At 45.9% G+C, this 26583-nt stretch overlaps 1 protein-coding gene across 3 annotated transcripts; it reads right to left on the bottom strand.

Annotated features, from left to right (window-relative positions):
- Positions 1-1497: 1497 nt before the first annotated feature.
- On the bottom strand, positions 1498-20804 carry EEF1D (eukaryotic translation elongation factor 1 delta). Of its 3 annotated transcripts, none has more exons than XM_064639706.1 (7): positions 20712-20804; positions 17489-18543; positions 13713-13836; positions 8226-8297; positions 3306-3410; positions 1831-1921; positions 1498-1739 (listed from the first exon to the last, which is right to left on the bottom strand). In XM_064639706.1, exons 2-7 carry the CDS (start codon positions 18541-18543, stop codon positions 1513-1515), a joined length of 1674 nt encoding a protein of 557 aa, XP_064495776.1. In that variant the 5' UTR covers positions 20712-20804; the 3' UTR covers positions 1498-1512. The 3 variants fall into 3 exon arrangements, with proteins under 3 accessions (XP_064495776.1, XP_064495713.1, XP_064495841.1); XM_064639643.1 differs by having other exon boundaries at positions 3306-3413; positions 20712-20803; XM_064639771.1 differs by lacking the exon at positions 3306-3410 and having other exon boundaries at positions 20712-20803.
- Between the last annotated feature and the right edge of the window lie 5779 nt (positions 20805-26583).

Here is a 26583-nt window from a genome sequence, read left to right as displayed (position 1 = left end):
GGAAGAAGGCGAAGGGAAAGGGGAGAAGGTGAAGGAAAAGGGAGAAAATTGAAGGGAAAAGGGGAGAAGGGGAAGGGAAAGGGAGGAAAAAAAAGGAAAGGGGGGAAGATTAAAGGGAAAAAAGGGAAGAAGGTGAAGGGAAAAGGGGAGAAGATGAAGAAAAAGGGGAGAAGGGGAAGGAAAAGGGAGAAAATTAAGGGAAAAGGGGAGAAGATTAAAGGAAGAAGGGGAGAAGGGGAAGGGGAAAGGGGAGAAGGGGAAGGGAAAAGGGAGAAAATTGAAGGGAAAAGGGGAGAAAGGGAAGGGAAAGGGGGAGAAGGGGAAGGAAAAGGGAGGAAAAAAGGAAAAAGGGGAGAGAGAAGATGAAGGGAGAAAATGAAAGGGAAAAGGAGAGAAGGAGAAGGGGAAGGGAAAAGGGGAGAAGGGGAAGGGAAAAGGGGAAGGGAAAAGGGGAGAAGGGGAAGGGGAAAAAAGGGGAGAAGATTAAAGGGAAAAGGGGGAGAAGGTGAAGGAAAAGGGAGAAAATGAAAGGGAAAAGGGAAGGAGATTAAAGGAAGAAGGGGAGAAGATTAAAAGGAAAAGGGAGAAGGTGAAGGGAAAAGGGGAGAAGGGGAAGGGAAAAGGGGGAAAATGAAAGGGAAAAGGGGGAAAATGAAAGGGAAAAGGGGAGAAGGGGAAGGGGAAAAAAGGGGAGAAGGGGAAGGGAAAAGGGAGAAGGTGAAGGGAAAAGGGAGAAAATTAAAGGAAAAAGGGGAGAAGGGGAAGGGAAAAGGGAGAAGGGAAAGGGGGAAAATTAAAGGGAAAAGGGGAGAAGATTAAAGGAAGAAGGGAAGAAGGGAAAGGGAAAGAGGAGAAGGTGAAGGGGGAGAAGGGGAAGGGAAAGGGAGAGAAGGGGAAGGGAAAAGGGGAGAAGAGGAAGGGAAAAAAAGGGGAGAAGGTGAAGGGAAAGGGAGAAAATTAAAGGGAAAAGGGGAGAAGATAAAAAGAAAAAGGGAACAAGGGGAAGGAAAAAGGGGAGGAAATTAAGGAAAAGAGCAGGAGATATTAAGGAAAAAGGGGAGGAGATGAAGAGAAAAAGGAACAAGGGGAAAGGGAATAAGGGGAAGGGAAAACAGAACAAGGGGAAAGGAAAAGGGAACGAGGGGAAGGGAAAAGGGAAGATATTAAGGAAAAAGGGGAGGAAATGAAGGGAAAAGGGAACAAGGGGAAGGAAAAGGGAAGAAGGGGAAGGAAAAAGGGAAAAAGAAGGAAAAAGGGAATGAGGGGAAGGAAAAGGGAACAAGGAGAAGGGAAAAGGGAAAAAGAAGGAAAAAGGGAACAAGGGGAAGGAAAAGGGAAAAAGGGGAAGGAAAAGGGAAAAAGGGGAAGGAAAAGGGAATGAGGGGAAGGAAAAGGGAACAAGAAGAAGGGAAAAGGAAAAAAGAAGGAAAAAGGGAACATGGGGAAGGAAAAGGGAACAAGGTGAACTTGGAGTCGGAGCAGAGCAGCCCAAAAGCCCAGGAATGGGAATGCTCAAGCCCCACTTGGTGGGATTTTGGGGGAGAACGGGATCCAAACCGGGCTATTTGACCACCCGGATCGTCGATCCCTCCGGAGTTCCATTCCCAGAGGGGATCCCGCCGCGTTCCCGAGGCTCACCTGGGTGGGAGGGACGGGCTGGTGGGAGCCGGAGGAGGATTTTTCCAGGGCGTTCAGGCGGCTCTCCAGCTTGAAGATGGCCATCTGCAGGTCGGAGACCACTGGGAAAAGGAGGGAAAAACCGGGAAAAGCCACTCAGTTTTCCCGGATCCGGGCGGGATTCTGAGCCAGGATAAGGATTTTCCCACTCACCGCTGCGGAGGTTTTGGTTTTCCACCTCCAGGTGGGAAATCCGGGCCAGGAGCTCGTTCTGGTCGCCGGCGCCTCCGGAGGCGCCGCCGCTCTGGAATAAGGAAAAGCGGGATGAGGCGGAGCCGGTTCCGCCCCTTTTCCCGAAAATTCCAAAGCCCGGGGGGAGAGGAGGGAATTTGAAGAGCTTGAAGTAAAAACGTGGGTATTTTCCCCTCAAAGGGTTTTGTAAAATCGGGATGAGGACCAAAGGATGGGATAAATCCCGAGGGATCCCAGGCACTAAGGATAATGGGGCTTTTCCCGCTCTTTTGCCACGGAAAACATGGAAAACTCAACCCCAAATTTCACACCAAGCCCCCTTAAAAATCTTGGAATCCCTCAGTCTCCTTCCTCTCCCAACAAACCGAGTCACTGGGAAAGGCAGGAAGAGATCCCGGGATTTCTACGTTCCCACATTCCCGGCCCGGCTTTTCATTCCTAACAATTTAAACCAAATCCCGAGGGAATAATGTTATCCCAAGGATTCCAATGGATTTTTTTGGGAGGCAATAAGGAGCTCTTTGGTTTGTTTTATTAAGGAGGTTCCGTATCCAGTGATTCCGAGGAGTAAAGGGAAGGAAAACGACGGGATTCGTGCTCGGAGAGTTTCATTTCCAAGGGAATAGAAAGGGGGGGAATAATTTATCCCGCACGGAATTCCAAGGAGATCTCACTTGGGATGGGGAGAGGGGAGAAAACAGGGCCTGGATCCCAGAAATCTGGGAATGGTTTGGGTTAGAAGGGACTTGGAAGATGATCCCATTCCCATGGAAAGGGAGGGAAAACTTCCACCATCCCAGGCTGCTCCAACCCGGCCTTGGACACTTCCAGGGATGGGGCCGGAGATTCCTGGAGCGGGAAGGTCTCCAGGGAGAGCCTTCTCCAGAAATTCCACCTTTTCCAGCCTCGGGAATTCCGGCGTGAATCTCAAATCCCGGGATCTCAGCTCCAGGATTATCCAGGAGCCAGAAGGGAGGTGGGAGAGGCGGATCCAAGGGAATAGAAAGGGGGGGAATAATTTATCCCGCACGGAATTCCAAGGAGATCTTACTTGGGATGGAGGGAGGGGAGAAAACAGGGCCTGGATCCCAGAAATCCGGGAATGGTTTGGGGTGGAAGGGACCAGAAAGATGATCCCATTCCCATGGAAAGGGAAAACTTCCATCATCCCAGGCTGCTCCAACCCGGCCTTGGACACTTCCAGGGATGGGGCCGGAGATTCCTGGAGCGGGAAGGTCTCCAGGGAGAGCCTTCTCCAGAAATTCCACCTTTTCCAGCCTCAGGAATTCCGGTGTGAATCTCAAATCCCGGGATCTGAGCTCCAGGATTATCCAAGGAGCCAGAAGGGAGGCGGGAGAGGCGGATCCGTCCCTAAGGAACGGGAAGGAGCCTCCTCATCCCAACCGGATCCTGTCCCGTTCCCTTGGAAAACTTACGGAGGAGCGTCCCGGCTGCTTCCGGGCACGGCCACAGGGAACGTCCCGGCTCCGAGCGGGAGGAGCAGGAGCAGGAGGAGGAGGAGAAGGAGGAGGAGGAGTCTTCTGCTGCAGGGAGCGGAAAAGTTTGGGAAGAGGGGAAAAGTTTGGGAAGGCAGGGAAAGTTGGGCAAGAAGGAAAAGGTTTGGGGAGACAGGGAAAAGTTTGGGAGGAGGGAATGATGTGGGAAGATGGGAAAAGTGTGGGAAGAGGGGAAAGGTTTGGGAGGAGGGAAAGGTTTGGGAAGAGGGGAAAAGTTTGGGAAGATGGGAAAGGTTTGGGAAGATGGGAAAGGTTTGGGAAGATGGGAAAAGTTGGAAAAAGTTTGGGAAGACGGGAAAGGTTTGGGAAGATGGGAAAAGATTGGGAAGGCAGGAAAAGTGTGGGAAGAGGGGAAAGCTTTGGGAAGACAAGAAAGGTTTCTGAACAGGGAAAAAGTTTGGGGAGATGGGAAAAGTTGGGAAAAGTTTGGGAGGAGGGAAAGGTTTGGGAAGAGGGAAAGGTTTGGGAAGACGGGAAAAGTTTGGGAAGATGGAAAAGTTGGGGAAGACAGGAAAGGTTTGGGAAGACAGGAAAAGTTGGGAAAAGTTTGGGAAGAAGGGAAAAGGCAGGAAAAGTTTGGGAAGAGGGGAAAGGTTTGGGAACACAGGGAAAAGTTTGGGAAGAGGGAATGATGTGGGAAGATGGGAAAAGTGTGGAAAGAGGGGAAAGGTTTGGGAAGAAGGAAAAGGTTTGGGAAGAGGGGAAAAGTTTGGGAAGAGGGGAAAAGTCGGGAAAAGTTTGGGAAGATGGGAAAGGTTTGGTAAGATGGGAAAAGTTGGGAAAAGTTTGGGAACATGGGAAACGTTTGAGAAGAAGGGAAAAGTCTGGGAAGGTGGGAAAGGTTTGGGAAGAAGGAAAGGTTTGGGAAAATTTTGGGAAGATGGGATAAGGTTGGGAAGGCGGGAAAAGTATGGAAAGACGGGAAAGGTTTGGGAAGACGGGAAAGGTTTGGGAAGATGGGAAAAGCTGGAAAAAGTTTGGGAAGACGGGAAAAGTTTGGGAAGAGGGGAAAGGTTTGGGAAGGCAGGAAAAGTTTGGGAACACAGGAAAAGTTTGGGAAGATTGGAAAAGTTTGGGAAGAGGGGAAAAGATTGGGAAGAGAGGAAAGGTTTGGGAAGAGGGGAAAAGTGTGGGAAGGCGGGAAAGGTTTGGGAAGAAGGAAAGGTTTGGGAAAAGTTGAGGAAGGCACAAAAAGTTTGGGAAGACAGATGGGAAAAGCTTGGGAAGAGGGGAAAGGTTTGGGAAGACGGGAAGAATGTGGGAAAAGTTTGGGAAGATGGGAAAAGTCTGGGAAGGCAGGAAAGGTTTGGGAAGGCAGGAAAGGTTTGGGAAAAGTTTGGAAAGTGGGAAAAGTTTGGGAAGGCGGGAAAAGGTTTCCCCACTCGGAGGCAGCTCAAGGGCGGGAAAGATCCACATGCAAGGAAAAATCTTGGAAAAGTCTTGGAGCGGGGGGGACGCGGAGCACCCGGAGCACAAACATTCCTCCAGGAATTCCGGAGGCTTCTCTTGGATCTCAACTAAAGGAGCAGCTCCGGGATGGAACAAATCCCGAGGGATTCCAGCTGGAACCGAGGATAAAGTCGCTTTTCCCGCCCTTGGATCCCCAAAATGCCACGGAAAACGTGGAAAACTCGACCCCAAATCTCACACCGAGCCCCTTAAAAAAAATCTTGGAATGCCTTGGAATCTCTTGGAGCCCGCGGGAAGCTCCTGCAGCACTCGGGGATCGTCCCATCCCTGGGGCACCAGGGATAAAAATCATGGAATGGCAAAGGCGGGAAAAGCTCTGGAGTCCATCCCGGTGTTCCCCCGATCCCTGTTCTCAGGTGCCACATCCACGTCCCAAATCCTGGGATCCATCCCAAATCCTGGGATCCACAGGGATCCACGATCCCCCCGGGAATGGCGGCGACTCCACCCTCGGGCCGGAGTGAAAATTCCAGGAAGGAATTTTCCCAGTATTCCACCGGAACCTCCCCTGGAACAACTCGAGGCCGTTTCCCCTCCCATCCCGTCCCTCGTTCCCTGGGAGAAATTCCCAAATCCCACCCGGCTCCACCTTCCCATCAGGGAATTTTTGGGAACAAGGTCCCTCCTGATCCCGCTTTTCTCCAGGATGAGCCTTTCCAGCTCCCTCGGGAAGTTTTCCAAACCCTTCCCAGCTCCGTTCCCATCCCTGGACACGCTCCAGCCCCTCAGGATCTTCCTTGGCATTAAACATTCCCAGTATATCCCAAAAAATCCCTGATCCCGGGATTTGAGGGGCCTCAGCACAGGGAGAGGACACTTTTATTCCCTGTCAATGATAATCCCACAAAAAAAGAGGGAAGAAGGAAAAGATTCAAGGTCTCCAACTGGAATTCCTCCCTTTCCCAAATCACGGAGCAAGAGGTGCATCCAGGTCCCAAAAATCCTGGGATTTGGTCAAGCCACAAGCTCAGAAACCATGGAAAAGTTGCCTCTGGGGGATCTTCCCTGAGGGAAGGATTGATCCAAGCCTTGGGAAAACGGGATCACCAGCTGACATCCCACTCCCCATCTTCCCAAATTTTTCCCAACTTTTCCCATCTTCCCGAAGTTTTCCTGCCTTCCCAAACTTTTCCTTCTTCCCACACTTTTCCCAAATCTTTCCCGTCTTCCTAAACTTTTCCCAGTTTTTCCTGTCTTCCCACGCTTTTCCCCTCTTCCCAAAATTTTCCTATCTTCCCACACAATTCCCTCTCCCAGCTCCACGGGAAGCTCCACACAAGCGCCTGGGAATTTTACCAAGGTTAAGAATTCCCAAATTCCCAAGGTGGGGAATCCCACAGCGATTTCTCCTGGATGGAGCCCTTCAATCCCGAATTTTTAAGCTCCAAGTTTGGGGCTGAGCCCATCCCAAAAACATCCTGCGCTTGGAATAACGCCGGGATTCCACTGGAATTCCGTCATCCCGGCAAATTAAATCCCCGGGAATTCTGAAGGCTGCAAAACAGATCCCTGTTAATGATAATCCCACAAAAAAAGAGGGAAGAAGGAAAAGATTCAAGGTCTCCAACTGGAATTCCTCCCTTTCCCAAATCATAGAGCAAGAGGCACATCCAGGTCCCAAAAATCCTGGGATTTGGTCAAGCCACAAGCTCAGAAATCATGGAAAAGTTGCCTCTGGGGGATCTTCCCCGAGGGAAGGATGATCCAAGCCTTGGGAAAACAGGATCACCAGCCCAAATCCCACATTCCCTGCAGTCCTGTTTTCCCCAAAAGGAACATCCCAGCAGGAAAAAAAAGGGCGGGAAAAGCCCAACTCGAGGAATTTTCACCCAAATCCAGGGATTTTCCTTCCCATAAAGCCATTTATGACTTTAATATTTCAGCTTCCTCTTGGAAAAATTGGGAATTTTAAGTGTTGTCCCTACTCAGCACAAAACCACATTCCTGAGGGAATTCCTGGGCTCCCATGGGAAGCTCCAGCAGCCAAACCCAATTCCCTGGAAAACCCCATTTCCTTTAAACAGCCCCTAGAAACAGGGAAGAGAAGGTGGATCCCAGGAGATCCCAAAAAATCCCACATTCCAGCACTTCCCTCCTCAGCCCAGACCTGTGGGAACATCCCAAAAAAAAGGCGGGAAAATCCCAACTCGAGGAATTTTCACCCAAATCCAGGGATTTTTTACCCCTAGAACAACACTTTTAATTGGATATTTTGGCTTCCTCTTGGAAAAATTGGGAATTTTCACAGTCTTGTCCCTGCTCAGCACAAAACCACATTCCTGAGGGAATTCCTGGGCTCCCATGGGAAGCTCCAGCAGCCAAACCCAATTCCCTGGAAAACCCCATTCCTTTAAACAGCCCCTGGAAACAGGGAAGAGAAGGTGGATCCCAGGAGATCCCAAAAAAAGCCACATTCCAGCACTTCCCTCCTCAGCCCAGACCTGTGGGAACATCCCAGCAGGAAACAAAAAAAAGGCGGGAAAAGCCCAACTCGAGGAATTTTCACCCAAATCCAGGGATTTTTCACCTCTAGAACAACACTTTTTAATTCCATATTTCAGATTCCTCTTGGAAAAATTGGGAATTTTCACAGTCTTGTCCCTACTCAGCACAAAACCACATTCCTGAGAGAATTCCTGAGCTCCCACTGGATGCTCCAAACTCAGGGCTAAGCAGCCAAGCTGAATTCCCTGGAAAACCTCATTCCTTTGCATATCCCTGAAAAACTGGAGGGGAAACAGGGAAGAGAAAGTGGATCCCAGGGGATCCCAAAAAAACCCACATTCCAGCACTTCCTTACTCAGCCCAGACCTGTGGGAACATCCCAGCAGGAAACAAAAAAAGGGCGGGAAAATCCCAACTCGAGGAATTTTCACCCAAATCCAGGGATTTTCCTTCCCATAAAGCCATTTATGACTTTAATATTTCAGCTTCCTCTTGGAAAAACTGGGAATTTTAAGAGTCTTGTCCCTACTCAGCACAAAACCACATTCCTGAGGGAATTCCTGGGCTCCCATGGGAAGCTCCAGCAGCCAAGTTGAATTCCCTGGAAAACCTCATTCCTTTTAACAGCTCCTGGAGAAACAGGGAAGAGGAGGTGGATCCCAGGAGATCCCAAAAAAAGCCACATTCCAGAACTTCCCTCCTCAGCCCAGACCTGTGGGAACATCCCAAAAAAAAGGCGGGAAAATCCCAACTCGAGGAATTTTCCCCCCAATTCCAGCGGTTTGGAAGCTCGGGATGGGCCGGAGCGACACCGGGGCTGGTCCCTCGCTCTTCCCTTCCTTCCCAAGAAGGTGTGAGGAGCCGGAATTCCAGGAAAAAGCGGGAAGCAGGCAGAGGCAGCCGGGGTGGGGGGGTGTTACTCACCCCTTCCAGGGATTTCTGGATGTTCTCCCTGGCTCTGGCGATGTCCCGCAGGATCGTGCTGGCTCCGTTCTCCTGCAGAAAGAACCCCCAGTTTCCTTGGAAAACTCATCAAAAAAAACTTGGAAAAGCAAGGAAAAGGATGGGAGAATCAAAGGGGAAAGCGGGAATTATCCCGGCCGCAATCCCAGCCCGGAGCAACGGAACCCCCGCAAGGATCGGCCTGGAAAAGGGGGTTGGAATTGCCCTGGAAGGTTGGGAAAGGTGCCAGAGGGTTGGAGTGACTCCAGGATTCCCTAAAAATCCAGCCCCAGGCAGGTTTTTTTCCATAAAATTCCCTGTGTCCAGGCAGGAAGTGACAGCCCTGACTCCAAGTCTTGTATCCAGACCCAAAATTCCAGCACACAAGGAATTTTTTCTCTTTGCTCCTGCCTGAAAAACTTGGAAAGTTGCCAAAGGGTGGGAATGACTCCAGAATTCCTTAAAAAGGGTTGGAATGACTCCAGGATTCCTTAAAAATCCACCCTCAGGCAGCTCTTTTCCAAAATATTCCCTGTGTTCAGGAAGTGACAGCCCTGACTCCAAGTCTTGTATCCAGCACACAAGGAATTTTTTCCCTCTGCTCCTGCCTGGAAACCTTGGAAAGCTGCCAGAGGGTTGGAATGACTCCAGGATTCCCTAAAAATCCAGCCCCAGGCAGGTTTTTTTCCATAAAATTCCCTGTGTCCAGGCAGGAAGTGACAGCCCTGACTCCAAGTCTTGTATCCAGACCCAAAATTCCAGCACACAAGGAATTTTTTTCCCTCTGTTCCTGCCTGGAAAACTTGGAAAGCTGCCAAAGGGTGGGAATGACTCCAGAATTCCTTAAAAAGGGTTGGGATGACTCCAGGATTCCTTAAAAAGGGTTGGAATGACTCCAGGATTCCCTAAAAATCCAGACCCAGGCGGATCTTTCTGGAATATTCCCTGTGTCCAGGAAGTAACAACTGTGATTCCAACCTCGTATCCAGACCCAAAATTCCAGCACACAAGGAATTTTTTCCCTCTGCTCCTGCCTGGAAACCTTGGAAAGCTGCCAGAGGGTTGGAATGACTCCAGAATTCCCTAAAAATCCAGCCCCAGGCAGCTCTTTTCCATAAAATTCCCTGTGTCCAGGCAGGAAGTGACAGCCCTGACTCCAAGTCTTGTATCCAGACCCAAAATTCCAGCACACAAGAAATTTTTTTCCCTCTGTTCCTGCCTGGAAAACTTGGAAAGCTGCCAAAGGGTGGGAATGACTCCAGAATTCCTTAAAAAGGGTTGGAATGACTCCAGGATTCCTTAAAAAGAGTTGGAATGACTCCAGGATTCCCTAAAAATCCAGCCCCAGGCAGATCTTTCTGGAATATTCCCTGAGTCCAGGAAGTGACAACTGTGATTCCAACCTCGTATCCAGACCCAAAATTCCAGCACACAAGGAATTTTTTCCCTCTGCTCCTGCCTGGGGTTGGAATTATTCTAACATTCCCTAAAAATCCAGCCCCAGGCAGCTCTTTTCCATAAAATTCCCTGTGTCCAGGCAGGAAGTGACAGCCCTGATTCCAACCTTGTATCCAGACCCAAAATTCCAGCACACAAGGAATTTTTTTCCCTGTGCTCCTGCCTGGAAACCTTGGAAAGCTGTCAGAGGATTGGAATGACTCCAGAATTCCTTAAAAAGGGTTGGAATGACTCCAGGATTCTTTAAAAATCCATCCCCAGGCAGCTCTTTTCCATAATATTCCCTGAGTCCACGAAGTGACAACTGTGATTCCAACCTCGTATCCAGACCCAAAATTCCAGCACACAAGGAATTTTTTCCCTCTGCTCCTGCCTGGAAACCTTGGAAAGCTGCCAGAGGGTTAGAATGACTCCAGGATTCCCTAAAAATCCAGCCCCAGGCAGATCTTTCTGGAATATTCCCTGAGTCCAGGAAGTGACAACTGTGATTCCAACCTCGTATCCAGACCCAAAATTCCAGCACACAAGGAATTTTTTTTTCCCTGTTTTCCTGCTGCCAGAACTTCCCCTGGATTTAAAGATCCCCTTCCCAGAAATTCCCTGCCTTTTCCCAAAATTCCGACCTCACAGGCCCAACCTGAGTTGGGAAAACTCCTCCCAAGCCCCAAATCCCGGGATAAAGAGGCAAAGGAAAAGAGGGAGAAGCCCGGATCCATCCCGGTGGGAAGCACCTGGGGAGGTTTTAAGGAGCGTGGGGATATTTTTCCAGGGGGAAAAGGGTTGGGAAACTGCTGCAGGACCTCCAGGAATCCTTCAAATCCCTGGGAAAACTCCTTCCCCGGGAAGTTTGGAATATTAAACACTTCCAAGAGGTTTTTCCATCCCTAAAAATCGACTCCCAGGACTCATCCAGAGCTTCCCAGTTTTTATTATTGGCAGGAATAGCCAAAACCAAATCCCTGTCGATCCATGGGGAAAAACCTTTGGAATTGTGTGGGAAAAATCCCTGGCACTACAGAGAAAAATCCCTGTCAATCCATGGGAAAAATCTCTGGCACTACAGGGAAAAATCCCTGGAATTCCAGGGGAAAAACCTTTGGGACTATGTGGGAAAAATTCCTGGAAAAAAATCCCTGGCACTACAAGGAAAAATCCCTGGCACTCCATGGGAAAAACCTTTGGCACTACAGGGAAAAATCTCTGGAAAAACATCCCTGTCACTCCATGGAAAAATCCCTGGCACTATGTGGGAAAAACCCCTGGAAAAGAATCTCTGGCACTCCATGGAAAAATCCCTGACATTCCATAGGAAAAATCTCTGTAACTACATGGAAAAATTCCTGGAAAAAACTCCCTGGCACTACAGGGAAAAATCCCTGGCACTCCATGGAAAAATCCCTGGAAAAAGTCTCCAGCACTACAGGGAAAAATTCCTGTCACTCCATGGGAAAAACCTTTGGCAGTACAGGGAAAAATCCCTGGAAAAACATCTCTGGCACTGCATGGAAAAATCTCTGGCACCATGTGGGAAAATCCCTGGGAAAAAAAACCCTGGCACCACTTGGAGAAATCCCTGGTACTATGTGGGAAAAATCCTTGGGAAAAAAAAATCTCTGGCACTACAGGGAAAAACTCCCTATGGAAAAAAATTCCTGGCACTATGTGGGAAAAATCCCTGGAAAAAATCCCTGGCAATCCATGGAAAAATCCCTGGCACTATGTGGGAAAATTCCTGGGAAAAAAACCCTGTCACTACTTGGAGAAATCCCTGGCACTATGTGGGAAAAATCCCTGGAAAAACATCTCTGGCACTCCAGGGAAAAAATCCCTGGAAAAAACTGCCTGGCACTCCATGGGAAGATTCCTTGGAAAAAACTCCCTGGCAAAATTAAGGATACAGACACCTGACCTCCCAATTCCCTGGGATCAAATCCTCCACAATCCATAAAAATCATGGAATAAAAAAATCCCCCCAACCCATAAAAGAGACCAAATCGGTTTTAACTCGGGGTTGGTTTGGGAATCACCAGGAAAACTGGGAACAAAACAGCCCCAGGAACGTGATTCCCCCCTCCCACCTCCCCCCAAATCCGGGTGGGATTCCCGAGGTGGGGAATTCCCGAGGCTGGGAATTACCTGGGAGCGGTTGGAACCCCCGCGGGGGCCGTTGAGGTGCTCGGAGACAGGGAAAAATCCCTGGGAAAAAATCCCTGGAAAAAAATGTCTGGCAGTGTATGGAAAAATTCCTGTCACTCCCTGAGAAAAATCTCTGGCACTACAGGGAAAAAATCCCTGGAAAAAATCTCTGGCACTACAGGGAAAAATCCCTGGAATTCCAGGGGAAAAATCCCTGGCACTATGTGGGAAAATCCCTGGAAAAAATCTCTGGCACTGCAAGGAAAAATTCCTGTCACTCCATGGGAAAAACCTTTGGCACTACAGGGAAAAATCCCTGGAAAGACATCCCTGTCACTCCATGGAAAAATCCCTGGCAATCCATGGAAAAATCCTTGGCACTATGTGGGAAAATCCCTGGGAAAAAAACCCTGGCACTACTTGAAGAAATCCCTGGCACTATGTGGGAAAAATCCCTGGGAAAATATCTCTGGCACTCCAGGGAAAAATCTCTGGAAAAAACTCCCTGGCACTAGAGGGAAAAATCCCTGACATTCCATGGGAAAAATCTCTGTAACCACATGGAAGAATTCCTGGAAAAAAATCCCTGGCACTACAAGGAAAAATCCCTGGCACTGCAGGGAAAAATCCCTGGCAAAATTAAGGATCCAGGCCATGTGATCTCTGAATTCTCTGGGATCAAATCCTTCTGAATCCCCAAAAATCATGGAATAAAAAAATCCCCCCAACCCATAAAAGAGACCAAATCGGTTTTAACTCGGGGTCGGTTTGGGAATCAATGGGAAAACTTGGAATAAAACACCCCAGGAATGGAATTCTCCTCTCCCACCCTCCCCCCAAATCCCTGTGGGATTCCCGAGGTTGGGAATTCCCGAGGCTGGGAATTACCTGGGAGCGGGTGGAGCCCCCGCGGGGGCCGTTGAGGCGCTCGGAGACAGGGAAAAATCCTGGGAAAAAATCCCTGGGAAAAATGTCTGGCACTCCAGGGAAAAGTCCCTGGCATTACATGGAAAAATTCCTGTCACTCCATGGGAAAAACCTTTGGCACTACAGGGAAAAATCCCTGGAAAAAATCTCTGGCACTACAGGGAAAAATCCCTGGAAAAAAATCTCTGGCACTACAGGGAAAAATTCCTGTCACTCCATGGGAAAAACCTTTGGCAGTACAGGGAAAAATCCCTGGAAAAACATCTCTGGCACTGCATGGAAAAATCTCTGGCACTATGTGGGAAAATCCCTGGGAAAAAAAAACCATGGCACCACTTGGAGAAATCCCTGGTACTATGTGGGAAAAATCCTTGGGAAAAAAAAATCTCTGGCACTACAGGGAAAAACTCCCTATGGAAAAAAATTCCTGGCACTATGTGGGAAAAATCCCTGGAAAAAATCCCTGGCAATCCATGGAAAAATCCCTGGCACTATGTGGGAAAATTCCTGGGAAAAAAACCCTGTCACTACTTGGAGAAATCCCTGGCACTATGTGGGAAAAATCCCTGGAAAAACATCTCTGGCACTCCAGGGAAAAAATCCCTGGAAAAAACTGCCTGGTACTCCATGGGAAGATTCCTTGGAAAAAACTCCCTGGCACTCCATGGGAAGAATCCTTGGAAAAAACTCCCCGGCAAAATTAAGGATACAGACACCTGACCTCCCAATTCCCTGGGATCAAATCCTCCAGAATCCATAAAAATCATGGAATTAACAAAAACCTCCAACTAATAAAAGCGACCGAATCGGGTTTAACTGAAGGTCAGCTCAGGAATCACCGGGAAAACTCGGAACAAAACAGCCCCAGGAACGGGATTCCCCCCTCCCACCTCCCCCCAAATCCCCGTGGGATTCCCGAGGCGGGGAATTCCCGAGGCTGGGAATTACCTGGGAGCGGGTGGAGCCCCCGCGGGGGCCGTTGAGGCGCTCGTAGAACCTGCGCTCGGCGTCGTCGTACTTGTGCTTGTCCAGCCAGACCTTGTCGTGCAGGAAATGATCCAGGGCCATTTTCCTGGGAAAAACAACCACCCCCGGGTCAGGGAAGGAGCCGGGAAGGATGGGAAGGGGGAATGTTGGTGCTGAGAAAGGGTTTGAAGGCGCCGGGATCGGCTTCGTTAATGAATTAATGCTCTTAATTAATGAACCGCCTGCCTGACCTGGGCAGGGGCGGGATAAGCTGATCCCGACCTTATTCCATAAAAAACCCCACTGGGATTTAGGGGTGAGCTGCTGGATCGGGGAAGGGAATGGGAAAGGAATGGAGATGTGGAATTGTGGGATGGTTTGGAGATGTGGAATTGTGGAATAGTTTGGGATTAATTAATGAACCACCTGCCTGAGCTGGGCATGGATGGGATAAGCTGATCCCGACCTTATTCCATAAAAAAACCCACCGGGATTTGAAGGAGAAGGAGAAAGGAATGGAGACGTGGAATTGTGGGATGGTTTGGAAACATGGAATTGTGGGATGGTTTGGGATTAATGAACCACCTGCCTGAGCTGGGCACAACTGGGATAAGCTGATCCCGACCTTATTCCATAAAAAACCCCGCTGGGATTTGAGGGGGAGCACCAGAAACAGGGAATGAGAAAGGAATGGAGATGTGGAATTGTGGGATGGTTTGGAAACATGGAATTGTGGGATGGTTTGGGATTAATTAATGAACCACCTGCCTGAGCTGGGCATGGCTGGGATAAGCTGATCCCGACCTTATTCCATAAAAAACCCCACCAGGATTGAGAAAGGGAATGAGAAAGGAATGGAGATGTGGAATTGTGGGATGGTTTGGGATTAATTAATGAACCACCTGCCTGACCTGGGCATGGCTGGGATAAGCTGATCCCGACCTTATTCCATAAAAAACCCCGCTGGGATTTGAGGGGGAGCACCAGAAACAGGGAATGAGAAAGGAATGGAGATGTGGAATTGTGGGATGGTTTGGAAACATGGAATTGTGGGATGGTTTGGGATTAATTAATGAACCACCTGCCAGACCTGGGCATGGCCGGGATAAGCTGATCCCGACCTTATTCCATAAAAAATCCCATCAGGATTCAAGGGGGAGCACCAGGGGAGGGGAATGAGAAAGGAATGGAGATGTGGAATTGTGGGATGGTTTGGGATTAATGAACCACCTGCCTGAGCTGGGCATGGATGGGATAAACTGATCCCGACCTTATTCCATAAAAAACCCTGCTGGGATTTGGGGGTGAGTGCCAGGGAAGGGGAATGAGAAAGGAATGGAGACAGGGAATTAGGGAATGGTTTGGGATTAATGAACCACCTGCCTGAGCTGGGCATGGCTGGGATAAGCTGATCCCGACCTTATTCCATAAAAAATCTCCACTGGGATTCGAGGGGGAGCACCAGAAAATGGGAATGAGAAAGGAATGGAGACGTGGAATTGTGGGATGGTTTGGAAACATGGAATTGTGGAATAATTTGGGATTAATGAACCACCTGCCTGAGCTGGGCACAACTGGGATAAGCTGATCCCGACCTTATTCCATAAAAAACCTGGCTGGGATTTGAGGGGGAGCACCAGAAAAGGGGAATGAGAAAGGAATGGAGACAGGGAATTGTGGGATGGTTTGGAAACATGGAATTGTGGAATAGTTTGGGATTAATTAATGAACCACCTGCCTGAGCTGGGCAGGGGCGGGATAAGCTGATCCCGACCTTATTCCATAAAAAACCCCACCAGAATTTGAAGGAGAAGGGGAAGGAGAAAGGAATGGAGACATGGAATTGTGGGATGGTTTGGAAACATGGAATTGTGGAATAGTTTGGGATTAATTAATGAACCACCTGCCTGACCTGGGCAGGGGCGGGATAAGCTGATCCCGACCTTATTCCATAAAAAACCCGGCTGGGATTTGAGGGGGAGCACCAGAAAAGGGGAATGAGAAAGGAATGGAGACGTGGAATTGTGGGATGGAAATGTGGAATTTGGGGTGAGAAGGGCTGGAAAGGTGTTGTGGTTCCAACCCCATTCCCGTTTTCCAGAGGGAAGGATGTGCCAGGATCTCTCCAGGCTGGACTCGGACGCTTCCAGGGATGGAAAATCCGCGGGAATGCAACAACCCGGGAATGTAACAACCTTTTCCCTCCAAAACCCACAGCACAGCACAATATTCCCAGAGGAATCATTCCCAAAATTGTGTCCCTGTTTTTCAAGCTGGATCATGGGAATGACGCTCAGTTTTCCATGGAATGAGAGCATGGAAAGGATCCCAGAGCATTCCAAAAATTCCCTGGAATGTAACAACCTTTTCCCTCCAAAACCAAGAGCACGGCACAATATTCCCAGAGGAATCATTCCCGAAATTCTGTCCCTGTTTTCCAAGCTGGAAAATAGGAATGACGCTCAGTTTGACATGGAATGAGAGCATGGAAAGGATCCCAGAGCATTCCAAAAATTCCCTGGAATGTAACAAGCTTTTCCCTCCAAAACCCAAAGCACGGCACAACATTCCCAAAGGAATCATTCCCGAAATTGTGTCCCTGTTCTTCCAGCTGGATCATGGGAATGACGCTCAGTTTGACATGGAATGAGAGCATGGAAAGGATCCCAGAGCACTCCAAAAATTCCCGGGAATGCAACAACCTTTACCCTCAAAACCCCAGAGCACAGCACAATATTCCCAGAAAAATCATTCCCGAAATTGTGTCCTTGCTCTTTAAGCTGGAAAATGGGAATGACGCTCAGTTTGACATGGAATGAGAGCATGGAAAGGATCCCAGTGCATTCCATAAATTCCCGGGAATGCCACAACCTTTTCCCTCCAAAACCCAGAGCATGGCACAATATTCCCAGAAGAATCATTCCTGAAATTGTGTCCCTGTTTTTCAAGCGGAAAAATGGGAATGACGCTCAGTTTGACATGGAATGAGAGGATGGAAAAGATCCCAGAGCATTCCAAAAATTCCAGGGAAAGGAACAACCTTTTCCCTCCAAGAACCAGAGCACGGTACAACATTCCCAGAAAAATCATTCCCGAAATTGTGTCCCTGTCACCTCCAAACCTTTGGGAATGACGCTCAGTTTGACATGGAATGAGAGCATGGAAAGGATCCCAGAGAATTCCAAAAATCCCCGGGAATGCAACAACCTTTTCCCTCCAAAAAGCAGAGCACGGCACAACATTCCCAAAGGAATCATTCCCTAAATTGTGTCCCTGTTTTTCAACCTGGATCACGGGAATGACGCTCAGTTTGACATGGAATGAGAGCATGGAAAGGATCCCAGAGCATTCCAAAAATTCCCTGGAATGCAACAACCTTTTCCCTCCAAAACTCAAAGCACGGCACAATATTCCCAGAAAAACCATTCTCTAAATTTTTTCCCTGTTTTTCAAGCTGAATAATGGGAATGATGCTCAGTTTTCCATGGAATGAGAGGATGGAAAGGAGGAAGGTCCCGTATCCTTGGAAAACAAAAAAAAGTGGAACACTGAGCTCAATTCCCAAATTCTGGCTCCGCGCAAATCCAACCTTTGTCCACCGGAATCCATCCGGAGCGGGGAGAATTCCCGCCAGGAATTCCCACCGGCAGCGCTTCCGGTTCTTCTCCACATGCAAAAATTCCTTCCGGGGCTGCTCCAGCCCGGAATTTTTTCCACGTTTTTCCCTCCCCCCCCCCACAAACGGAAACTTTTCCTACTTCGTTGCCGGAGCCGGGCCGGGCGGATTTTCCGGAGATTCCCGAATCCCCGAGGCTCTGGAAGCTTCCAGGGCGAAGAACCGGGACTCGGCTCGGTCGTAGGACGACTTGTGGAGCCACCCGGCTTCGCTGTCCCGGTGCAGGAAAAAACAGGCCGGAATATCCCCGGGAACGCCGGGAATCGCCGGCTCGGCGCCGCTTCCTGATCGATTCCCGGCTTTCCGGTTCTTCTCCGGGATATTCCCGGCGAACATCCTCTCGTAGAAGTTCTTCTCGGCGGCGTCGTAGCGGGGCTTTTCCAGCCACACTTCCGACGCCAGCGCTTCCCGGTTGGAAAACTGCGGCTTGCCGTTCACCGGCGGCCGCTCATCCGGAACGCCGGGAACGCCGGAGTCGGGAAGAAGCGGAGCCAAGCAGGGCGTGGCCGGGGTGGGAAGGGCGGTGCCGTAACCTTCGTCCGGCGTTCCCAGCCCGGAATTCCGGGCCGGGACGCTCAAGACGTCGGGAGGGAGGAAAAACCGGGATTTCTCCATGAATTTCCCCTCGGCTCGATCGAAATCCGGCTTGTTGAGCCAAACCCCTTGGAGAACGTGGTGACAGGCGGCCAAATTCCCGTGGGAGCAGATTCCCTTGGATTTGGGAATATCCGGGCCGGATTTCGTCCCCGGAGGCGCCGGGAATTCCTCCGGGATCCGCCGACTCTCCGGCGCTTCCCCGCTCCAGGAATCCGTGAGTTTTTTCCGGTAGACGCTCTCGGCCCGGTCGTACAAGGGTTTGTCGAACCACACGCGCTCGGCCGACATTCCCAACAGGAATTCCAGCTGGGAATCGCCGCCGCTTTTGGCCTTGGGCGAGCGTTTCCTTTTCCGCTGTTTCTTGCCGTTCCGGGATTTCTTGGGATCTGCCTTGAATTCCTCGGATTCCTCGGGGCAGATCCCGTTGATTTGGGAGCCGTCGGGATCTTCCGGAGCCGCCGTTTCCCGCTCGGATTCCTGGGATTTGTGTTTTTCCGGCCAAACTTTGTCTCCCGGGCAGGGATTTTTCCGGGTCCTCATCTTCCCAAAAATCAAAATAAACCAGGAAAGCATGGAAAGAACAAGCACAACAAATGTAGTGGCAGCAACGGGCAAAGCGGGAATTTTATCCGTTAAAATTCCGCGGGGAAAAAAAACCACAGGATTCGTTTTTCCCTCTTTTTTTGCTCTAAATGGGAATTCCTGAAATATTCCCAATATTCTTCCCAGGATTTAAAACTCCAAAATTCTCTTTCATATAAAAAAAAAACCCACGGGGATTATTTAATATTTTTAATTTTAAATTAATTTTAAACTTTAAATTACAATTCAAAATTAATTCTAATTTTTAATTACAGCTCATTTTGCACAACCCTGAAATATTTTTAATTATAATATTATTAATATTATTATTATTATATTATTATTATATAAAATAACATTTCTAGAAATAGAAAATAAAAATCCATTTCTTATTTCCAGCTGATTTTTCCACCCCCAAAAAAAAGAAACCTAAAATTTGGGATTTAACACATTTTTAAATGATTTAATATTTTTAATCTTAAATTAATTTTAAATTTTAAATTATAATTCAAAATGAATTTTAATTTTTAATTACAGGTCATTTTGCACAACTCTAAAATAGAATTTAATGTTGAAATAAATAGAAAATATTTTTAATTATAATATTATTTTTATTATATTGGTTATTATTATTATTATATAAAATAACATTTCTAGAAATAGAAAATAAAAAATCATTTCTTACTTCCAGCTGATTTTTCCAGCCAAAAAAAACCCCTAAAATTTGGGATTTGACACATTTTGAAATTATTTAATATTTTTTAATTATTTAATATTTTTAATTTTAAATTAATTTTAAATTTTAAATTATAATTCAAAACTAATTTTCATTTTTAATTACAGCTCATTTTGCACAACCCTAAAATAGAAATTAATGTTGAAATAAATAGAAAATATTTTTAATTATAAAATTTTTAATTATAAAAATATTAAATATAATTAAATATAAAAGTACAAAAATATTTTAATTATAAAATATTATTACTTTTATATTTATTATTATGATAATATAAAATAACATTTCTAGAAATAGAAAATAAAAATTCCTTTCTTATTTCCAGCTGATTTTTCCACCCAAAAAAACCCCCCTAAAATTTGGGATTTACCACATTTTTAAATGATTTAATATTTTTAAATGATTTAATATTTTTATTTTTAAATTAATTTTAAATTTTAAATTATAACTTAAAATTAATTTTAATTTTTAAATACAGGTCATTTTACACAACCCTAAAATAGAAATTAATATTGGAATAAACAGAAAATATTTTTAATTATATTATTTTTATTATTATAATATTAATTATTATTATTATTATATAAAATAACATTTCTAGAAATAGAAAATAAAAATTCATTTCTTATTTCCAGCTGATTTTTCCACCCCAAAAAAAAAAACCCTAAAATTTGGGATTTGACACATTTTTAAATTACTATTAAATTATTAAATTATTATAAAAAATTAAATTATTAATATAGTTTTAAATTCGAGGTCATTTTGCACAACCCTAAAATAAAAATTAATATTGAAATAAATATAAAATATTTTAATTATAATTATAATAACTATAATAATTATTAAAATAATAATTGCAATAATAATATAAAATACTATTTTTAAAAATAATAAAAAAAAATTCCTTTCTTATTTCCAGCTGATTTTTCCACCCAAAAAAACCCCTTTAAAATTCCTTAATTCCAAGAAAATTCCCCAATATTTCATCCCAAAAATATCCCCCCAAAAATTCCTTAATTCCAAGAAATTCAGGAATATTTCCTCCCATAAATATCCAACAAAAATTCCTTAATTCCAAGAAAATTCCCAATATTTCCTCCACTAAATATCCCACCAAAAATTCCTTAATTCTAAGAAATTCAGGAATATTTCCTCCCATAAATATCCCCCCAAAAATTCCTTAATTCCAAGAAAATTCCCAATATTTCCTCCCACAAATATCCCCCCAAAAATTCCTTAATTCCAAGAAATTCAGGAATATTTCCTCCCATAAATATCCCCCCAAAAATTCCTTAATTCCAAGAAATTCAGGAATATTTCCTCCCACCGGCGCCGACATTCCCGGATTTTCCGGGAATCCCAAAAAACAAGACAAGCAGAGGGTACTTACTTTGTTTTAATTCCTGGGAAAGCATTAAAAAAACAAGGAAAACATCACAAAAAAATTCCCATTTTTTTTGGGGAATCACCAGGAACGACGAGAACCAAATTAATTCATCATTAATAATTAATAATAATAATACAGTCATTAATTAACACGATTAAGTCGACGCAGAGCTCGGGAGCTTCCCAGAATTCCAGGAAATCCAGGGAGAAACAGCACAAAATCCCGTTTTTCCACCCAGAATTCCCAACAAAAAGTGGATTTTTAAGGAATGAGAAGCTTAAAAATGAGGAAAAATCGGGAATAATAAAGTCCCTTCTATTCCATGTCCATCGGTTTTCCCGGAATAATCCGGGAAAACGGGATTGGAACCACCCAAACCAGCCCTTTTCCAGGTTTTCCCACCCAGAATTCCCAAAAAAAGCAGATTTTTAAGGAATGAGAAGCTTAAAAATTGGGAAAATCAAGTCATTTCTATTCCATGTCCATCGGTTTTCCCGGAATAATCCGGGAAAAAGGGATTGGAACCACCCAAACCAGCCCTTTTCCATGTTTTTCCACCCAGAATTCCACCAAAAAAGCAGATTTTTATGGAATAAAAAGCTTAAAAATGAGGAAAAATCGGGAATAATAAAGTCATTTCTATTCCATGTCCATCGGTTTTCCCGGAATAATCCGGGAAAAAGAGATTGGAACCACCCAAACCACCCCTTTTCCATGTTTTCCCACCCAGAATTCCCAAAAAAAGCAGATTTTTAAGGAATGAGAAGGTTAAAAACAAGGAAAAATTGGGAAAAATCAAGTCATTTCTATTCCATGTCCATCGGTTTTCCCGGAATAATCCGGGAAAAAGGGATTGGAACCACCCAAACCAGCCCTTTTCCAGGTTTTCCCACCCAGAATTCCCAAAAAAAGCAGATTTTTAAGGAATGAAAAGCTTAAAAATAGGAAAAAATTGGGAAAAATCAAGTCATTTCTATTCCATGTCCATCGGTTTTCCCGGAATAATCCAGGAAAAAGGGATTGGAACCACCCAAACCACCCCTTTTCCAGGTTTTCCCACCCAGAATTCCCAAAAAAAGCAGATTTTTAAGGAATGAGAAGCTTAAAAATGAGGAAAAATCGGGAATAATAAAGTCCCTTCTATTCCATGTCCATCGGTTTTCCTGGAATAATCCGGGAAAACGGGATTGGAACCACCCAAACCAGCCCTTTTCCAGGTTTTCCCACCCAGAATTCCCAAAAAAAACAGATTTTTAAGGAATGAAAAGTTTAAAAATGAGGAAAAATCAGGAAAAATCGAGTCATTTCTACTCCATGTCCATCGGTTTTCCCGGAATAATCCGGGAAAAAGGGATTGGAACCACCCAAACCAGCCCTTTTCCATGTTTTTCCACCCAGAATTCCCAAAAAAAGCAGATTTTTTAAGGAATGAGAAGCTTAAAAATGAGGAAAAATCGGGAATAATAAAGTCATTTCTATTCCATGTCCATCGGTTTTCCCGGAATAATCTGGGAAAAAGGGATTGGAACCACCCAAACCAGCCCTTTTCCAGGTTTTTCCCACCCAAAATTCCCCCCAAACGCTAAAATTTCGGGATGAAACCCACGCCGAGGTTTTTGGGAATGTTCTCCACGGGCCCGGGAATTCGGGATGAGCTCGAGATCCATCCGGGAAACCCAAAGAATTCCAAAGAAATCCCGAGAAAAAGTTCGACCTCTTTGTGTCCGAGATTCTTTTTCATTCCCGAAAATCGGCTCCTTTCCCGACTCCCGCTGGTTTCATTCCTGAAAATTCCCTAAAATCGGCTCCTTTCCCAACTCCTGCTGGTTTAATTCCCCAAAATTCCTGAAAATTCCCAAAAATCAGCTCTTTTGCAGCTTCTGCTGGTTTAATTCCCTAATATTCCTGAAAATTCCCAAAAATTCCCTAAAATTCCCTGAAATTGGCTCTTTTCCAGCTCCCGCTGGTTTAAATCCAAAAAATTCCCCAAAATTCCGAAAAAATTCCCAAAAATTCCCTGAAATCAGCTCTTTCCCAGCTCCTGCTGGTTTAATTCCCAAAAACTCCCAAAATTCCCTAAAATTCCTAAAAATTCCCGAAAATTCCCTGAAATTGGCTCTTTTCCAGCACCTGCTGGTTTAATTCCCAAAAATTCCCAAAAAATTCATGAAAATTCCCTGAAATCGGCTCTTTCCCAGCTCCTGCTGGTTTAATTCCCTAAAATTCCTGAAAATTCCCAAAAATTCCCTAAAATTGGCTCCTTTCCCAGCTCCTGCTGGATTAATTCTTGAAAATTCCCGAAAATTCCTGAAAATCAGCTCTTTTCCAGCTCCTGCTGGTTTAATTCCCTAAAATTTCCCAAAATTCACGAAAATTCACGAAAATTCCCCAAAATCGGCTCTTTCCCAGCTCCTGCTGGTTTAATTCCTGAAAATTCCCCAAAATTCCCAAAAATTCCCTGAAATCGGCTCTTTCCCAGCTCCCGCTGGTTTAAATCCAAAAAATTCCCAAAAATTCCGAAAAAATTCCCAAAAATTCCCTGAAATCAGCTCTTTCCCAGCTCCTGCTGGTTTAATTCCCAAAAACTCCCAAAATTCCCTAAAATTCCTAAAAATTCCCGAAAATTCCCTGAAATTGGCTCCTTTCCCAGCTCCTGCTGGATTAATTCTTGAAAATTCCCGAAAATTCCTGAAAATCAGCTCTTTTCCAGCTTCTGCTGGTTTAATTCCCTAAAATTTCCCAAAATTCCCTAAAATTCACGAAAATTCATGAAAATCATCTCTTTTCCAGCTCCCGCTGGTTTAATTCCCAAAAATTCCCAAAATTCCCTAAAATCGGCTCTTTCTCACCTCCTGCTGGTTTAATTCCCTAATATTCCCAAAAATTCCTGAAAATTCCTGAAAATTCCCGAAAATCAGCTCTTTTCCAGCTCCCACTGGTTTAATTCCTGAAAATTCCTAAAATTCCTGAAAATTCATGAAAATTCCCGAAAATCGGCTCTTTTCCAGCTCCCACTGGTTTAATTCCCTAAAATTCCTGAAAATTCCAAAAAATTCCTGAAAATTCCTGAAAATCAGCTCTTTCCCAGCTCCTGCTGGTTTAATTCCCGAAAATTCCTGAAAATTCCAAAAAATTCATGAAAATTCCCGAAAATCAGCTTTTTTTCAGCTTCTGCTGGTTTTATTCCCTAAAATTCCCCAAAATTCCCTAAAATCGCCTCCTTTCCAACTTCTGTTGGTTTAATTCTCTAGAATTCCCTAAAATCGGCTCCTTTCCCAACTCCTGCTGGTTTAATTCCCAAAAATTCCCAAAATTCCCAGCTCAGTCCCAGCGGGCCTTTCCCCATTCCCTCGGCAAAGCTCCAGAATTCCAAGGAAAACCCAATTCCCAACCTTGCAAACCCACTCCGAGCTGCTCATTAACGAGGAAAAATCCGGGATTCGGGAATTCCGAGGGAAAGGAAAGACAGGGAATGTGTCACCCTCGGGAAAACCGGGAAAAGGGTCGGGAATCAACAGCTCCGGGGGGGGAAAAGTCCCACCTGAGGGTCCGGGAGAAACGGGAAACACCTGGAAAAAAATGGGAATTATGGAATCACAAACAATTCCAAACCATCCACGGGGATTTCTGGGAATGCCAAGGACGGATTTTAGGGAATGCCAAGGACAGATTTTAGGGAATGCCAAAGACGGATTTTAGGGAATGCCAAGGACGGATTTCTGGGAATGTCGAGGATGGATTTCTGGGAATGCCAAGGCTGGATTTTAGGGAATGCCAAGGATTGATTTCTGGGAATGTCAAGGATGGATTTCTGGGAATGTCAAGGAAGGAATTTCAGGGAATGTCAAGGATGGATTTCTGGGAATGTCAAGGATGGATTTCAGGGAATGTCAAGGATGGATTTTTGGGAATGTCAAGGATGAATTTTAGGGAATGTCAAGGATGGATTTTAGGGAATGTCAAGGATGGATTTCAGGGAATGCCAAGGACGGATTTCAGGGAATGCCAAGGATGGATTTTAGGGAATGCCAAGGATGGATTTTAGGGAATGACAAGGACGGATTTCTGGGAATGTCAAGGACGGATTTCTGGGAATGTCAAGGACGGATTTCAGGGAATGCCAAGGATGGATTTTAGGGAATGCCAAGGATGGATTTTAGGGAATGCCAAGGATGGATTTTAGGGAATGACAAGGACGGATTTCTGGGAATGTCAAGGACGGATTTCTGGGAATGTCAAGGACAGGCTCAGCAAGTTCAGCCCTGGATTTAATCCCTCATTCCCATGGAAAATGGCATTCCCATTCCCAAAATAGTTTGGGAAAAGGATCCCTCCCTCCTGAGCTTGGAAACAGGGAGAGGACAAATCCCATGGAGGTTCGGGAAGTTTGGGAATGGCAGCACGTGGAAAGAGGGAGAGGGAAGAGAAGGAGAACTCCAGGAGCTGATTTTTCCCAAAAAAAAAGTTGGGAGAGGCAGCCAAAGGGGTTGGGATTGGGATGGATCCGGGCCAGGCCACGGAGCAGCTGCGGATTCCCTTTGGAAAGGGAAGGAATCCAAGGAATTCGGAGGGAAGAGCAGATCCTGGAGGCCCCTGGAGGGGAAGATTCCCGAAATTCCCCTCCTTTCCCAGGTGGGAATGACACGGAATTCCCGGTCAATCCAGAGGGGGGGATTTACACGGCGGGAATATTCCCAAAAAATAGGGAATCTGCTCCCCCCCACTGGGGAATGAGGGAGAAATTCGGGACTTGTGGCTCCCACAGAAATTTAGGGACCTGGAAAAAGGGGCTCCTAAATCCTGGGAATGGGAAGAGATTCCAAAGAGAGGGAGATTCCTAAAAAAAACCCCATTCCCTGGGACTGGAAAAGGGATCTCCGGGATAACGAGGGAATTCCCCAAATCCTCCTTTTTGGGATGGGAGGGGGGAAAAGGGATCCCACAGGGAATGTGGGGGAGGGTTCCCACAACCCCCCTTTCCCAGAATTATTAGGGAAAAGGGATTTAAAATATTGGGAAAGGGGGATCACCTCAGGATTCCCTGGGATTTAAAGTAGGGAAAAGTGATCCCAAAAAACAAGGGCATCCCAAATCTTCTCCCTCAGGACTCTGGGAGGAAGGGGAGGGTTCCCAAAATTCCCTTTCCCAGAATTATTAAGGGAAAATGGATTTAAAACATTGGGAAGGGGGATCACTCCAGGATTCCCTGGGATTTTGAGTGGGGAAAAGTGATCCCAAAAAACAAGGGCATCCCAAATCCTCTCCCTCAGGACTCTGGGAAGAAAGGGGACAATTCCCACAATTCCCTTTCCCAAAATTATTACGGAAAATGGATTTAAAACATTGGGAAAAGGGGGTAACCACAATATTCCAAGGGATTTTGAGTAGAGAAAGTGATCCCAAAAAACAAGGGCATCCCAAATCCTTTCCCTCAGGACTCTGGGAGGAAGGGGAGGGTTCCCAAAATTCCCTTTCCCAAAATTTTTAGGGAAAAAGGGACCTAAAACATTGGGAAAAGGGGTAATCCCAATATTCCCTGGGATTTTGAGTGGAGAAAAGTGATCCCAAAAAACAAGGGCATCCCAAATCCTCTCCCTCAGGACTCTGGGAAGAAAGGGAAGAATTCCCAAAATTCCCTTTCCCAGAATTATTCAGGAAAAAGGGACCTAAAACATTGGGAAAAGGGGTAACCTCAATATTCCCTGGGATTTTGAGTAGGGAAAAGTGATCCCAAAAAACAAGGGCATCCCAAATCCTCTCCCTCAGGACTCTGGGAAGAAAGGGAAGAATTCCCAAAATTCCCTTTCCCAGAATTATTAAGGGAAAATGGATTTAAAACATTGGGAAGGGGGGTCACCCCAATATTCCCTGGGAT

The sequence above is a fragment of the Pseudopipra pipra genome, chromosome 1 (assembly GCF_036250125.1).
Source record: "Pseudopipra pipra isolate bDixPip1 chromosome 1, bDixPip1.hap1, whole genome shotgun sequence".
In the NCBI taxonomy this organism is placed as follows: domain Eukaryota; kingdom Metazoa; phylum Chordata; class Aves; order Passeriformes; family Pipridae; genus Pseudopipra; species Pseudopipra pipra.
The sequence above is the reverse complement of the archived record's forward strand: the minus strand, read 5'-3'. Positions and strand labels throughout refer to the sequence as shown.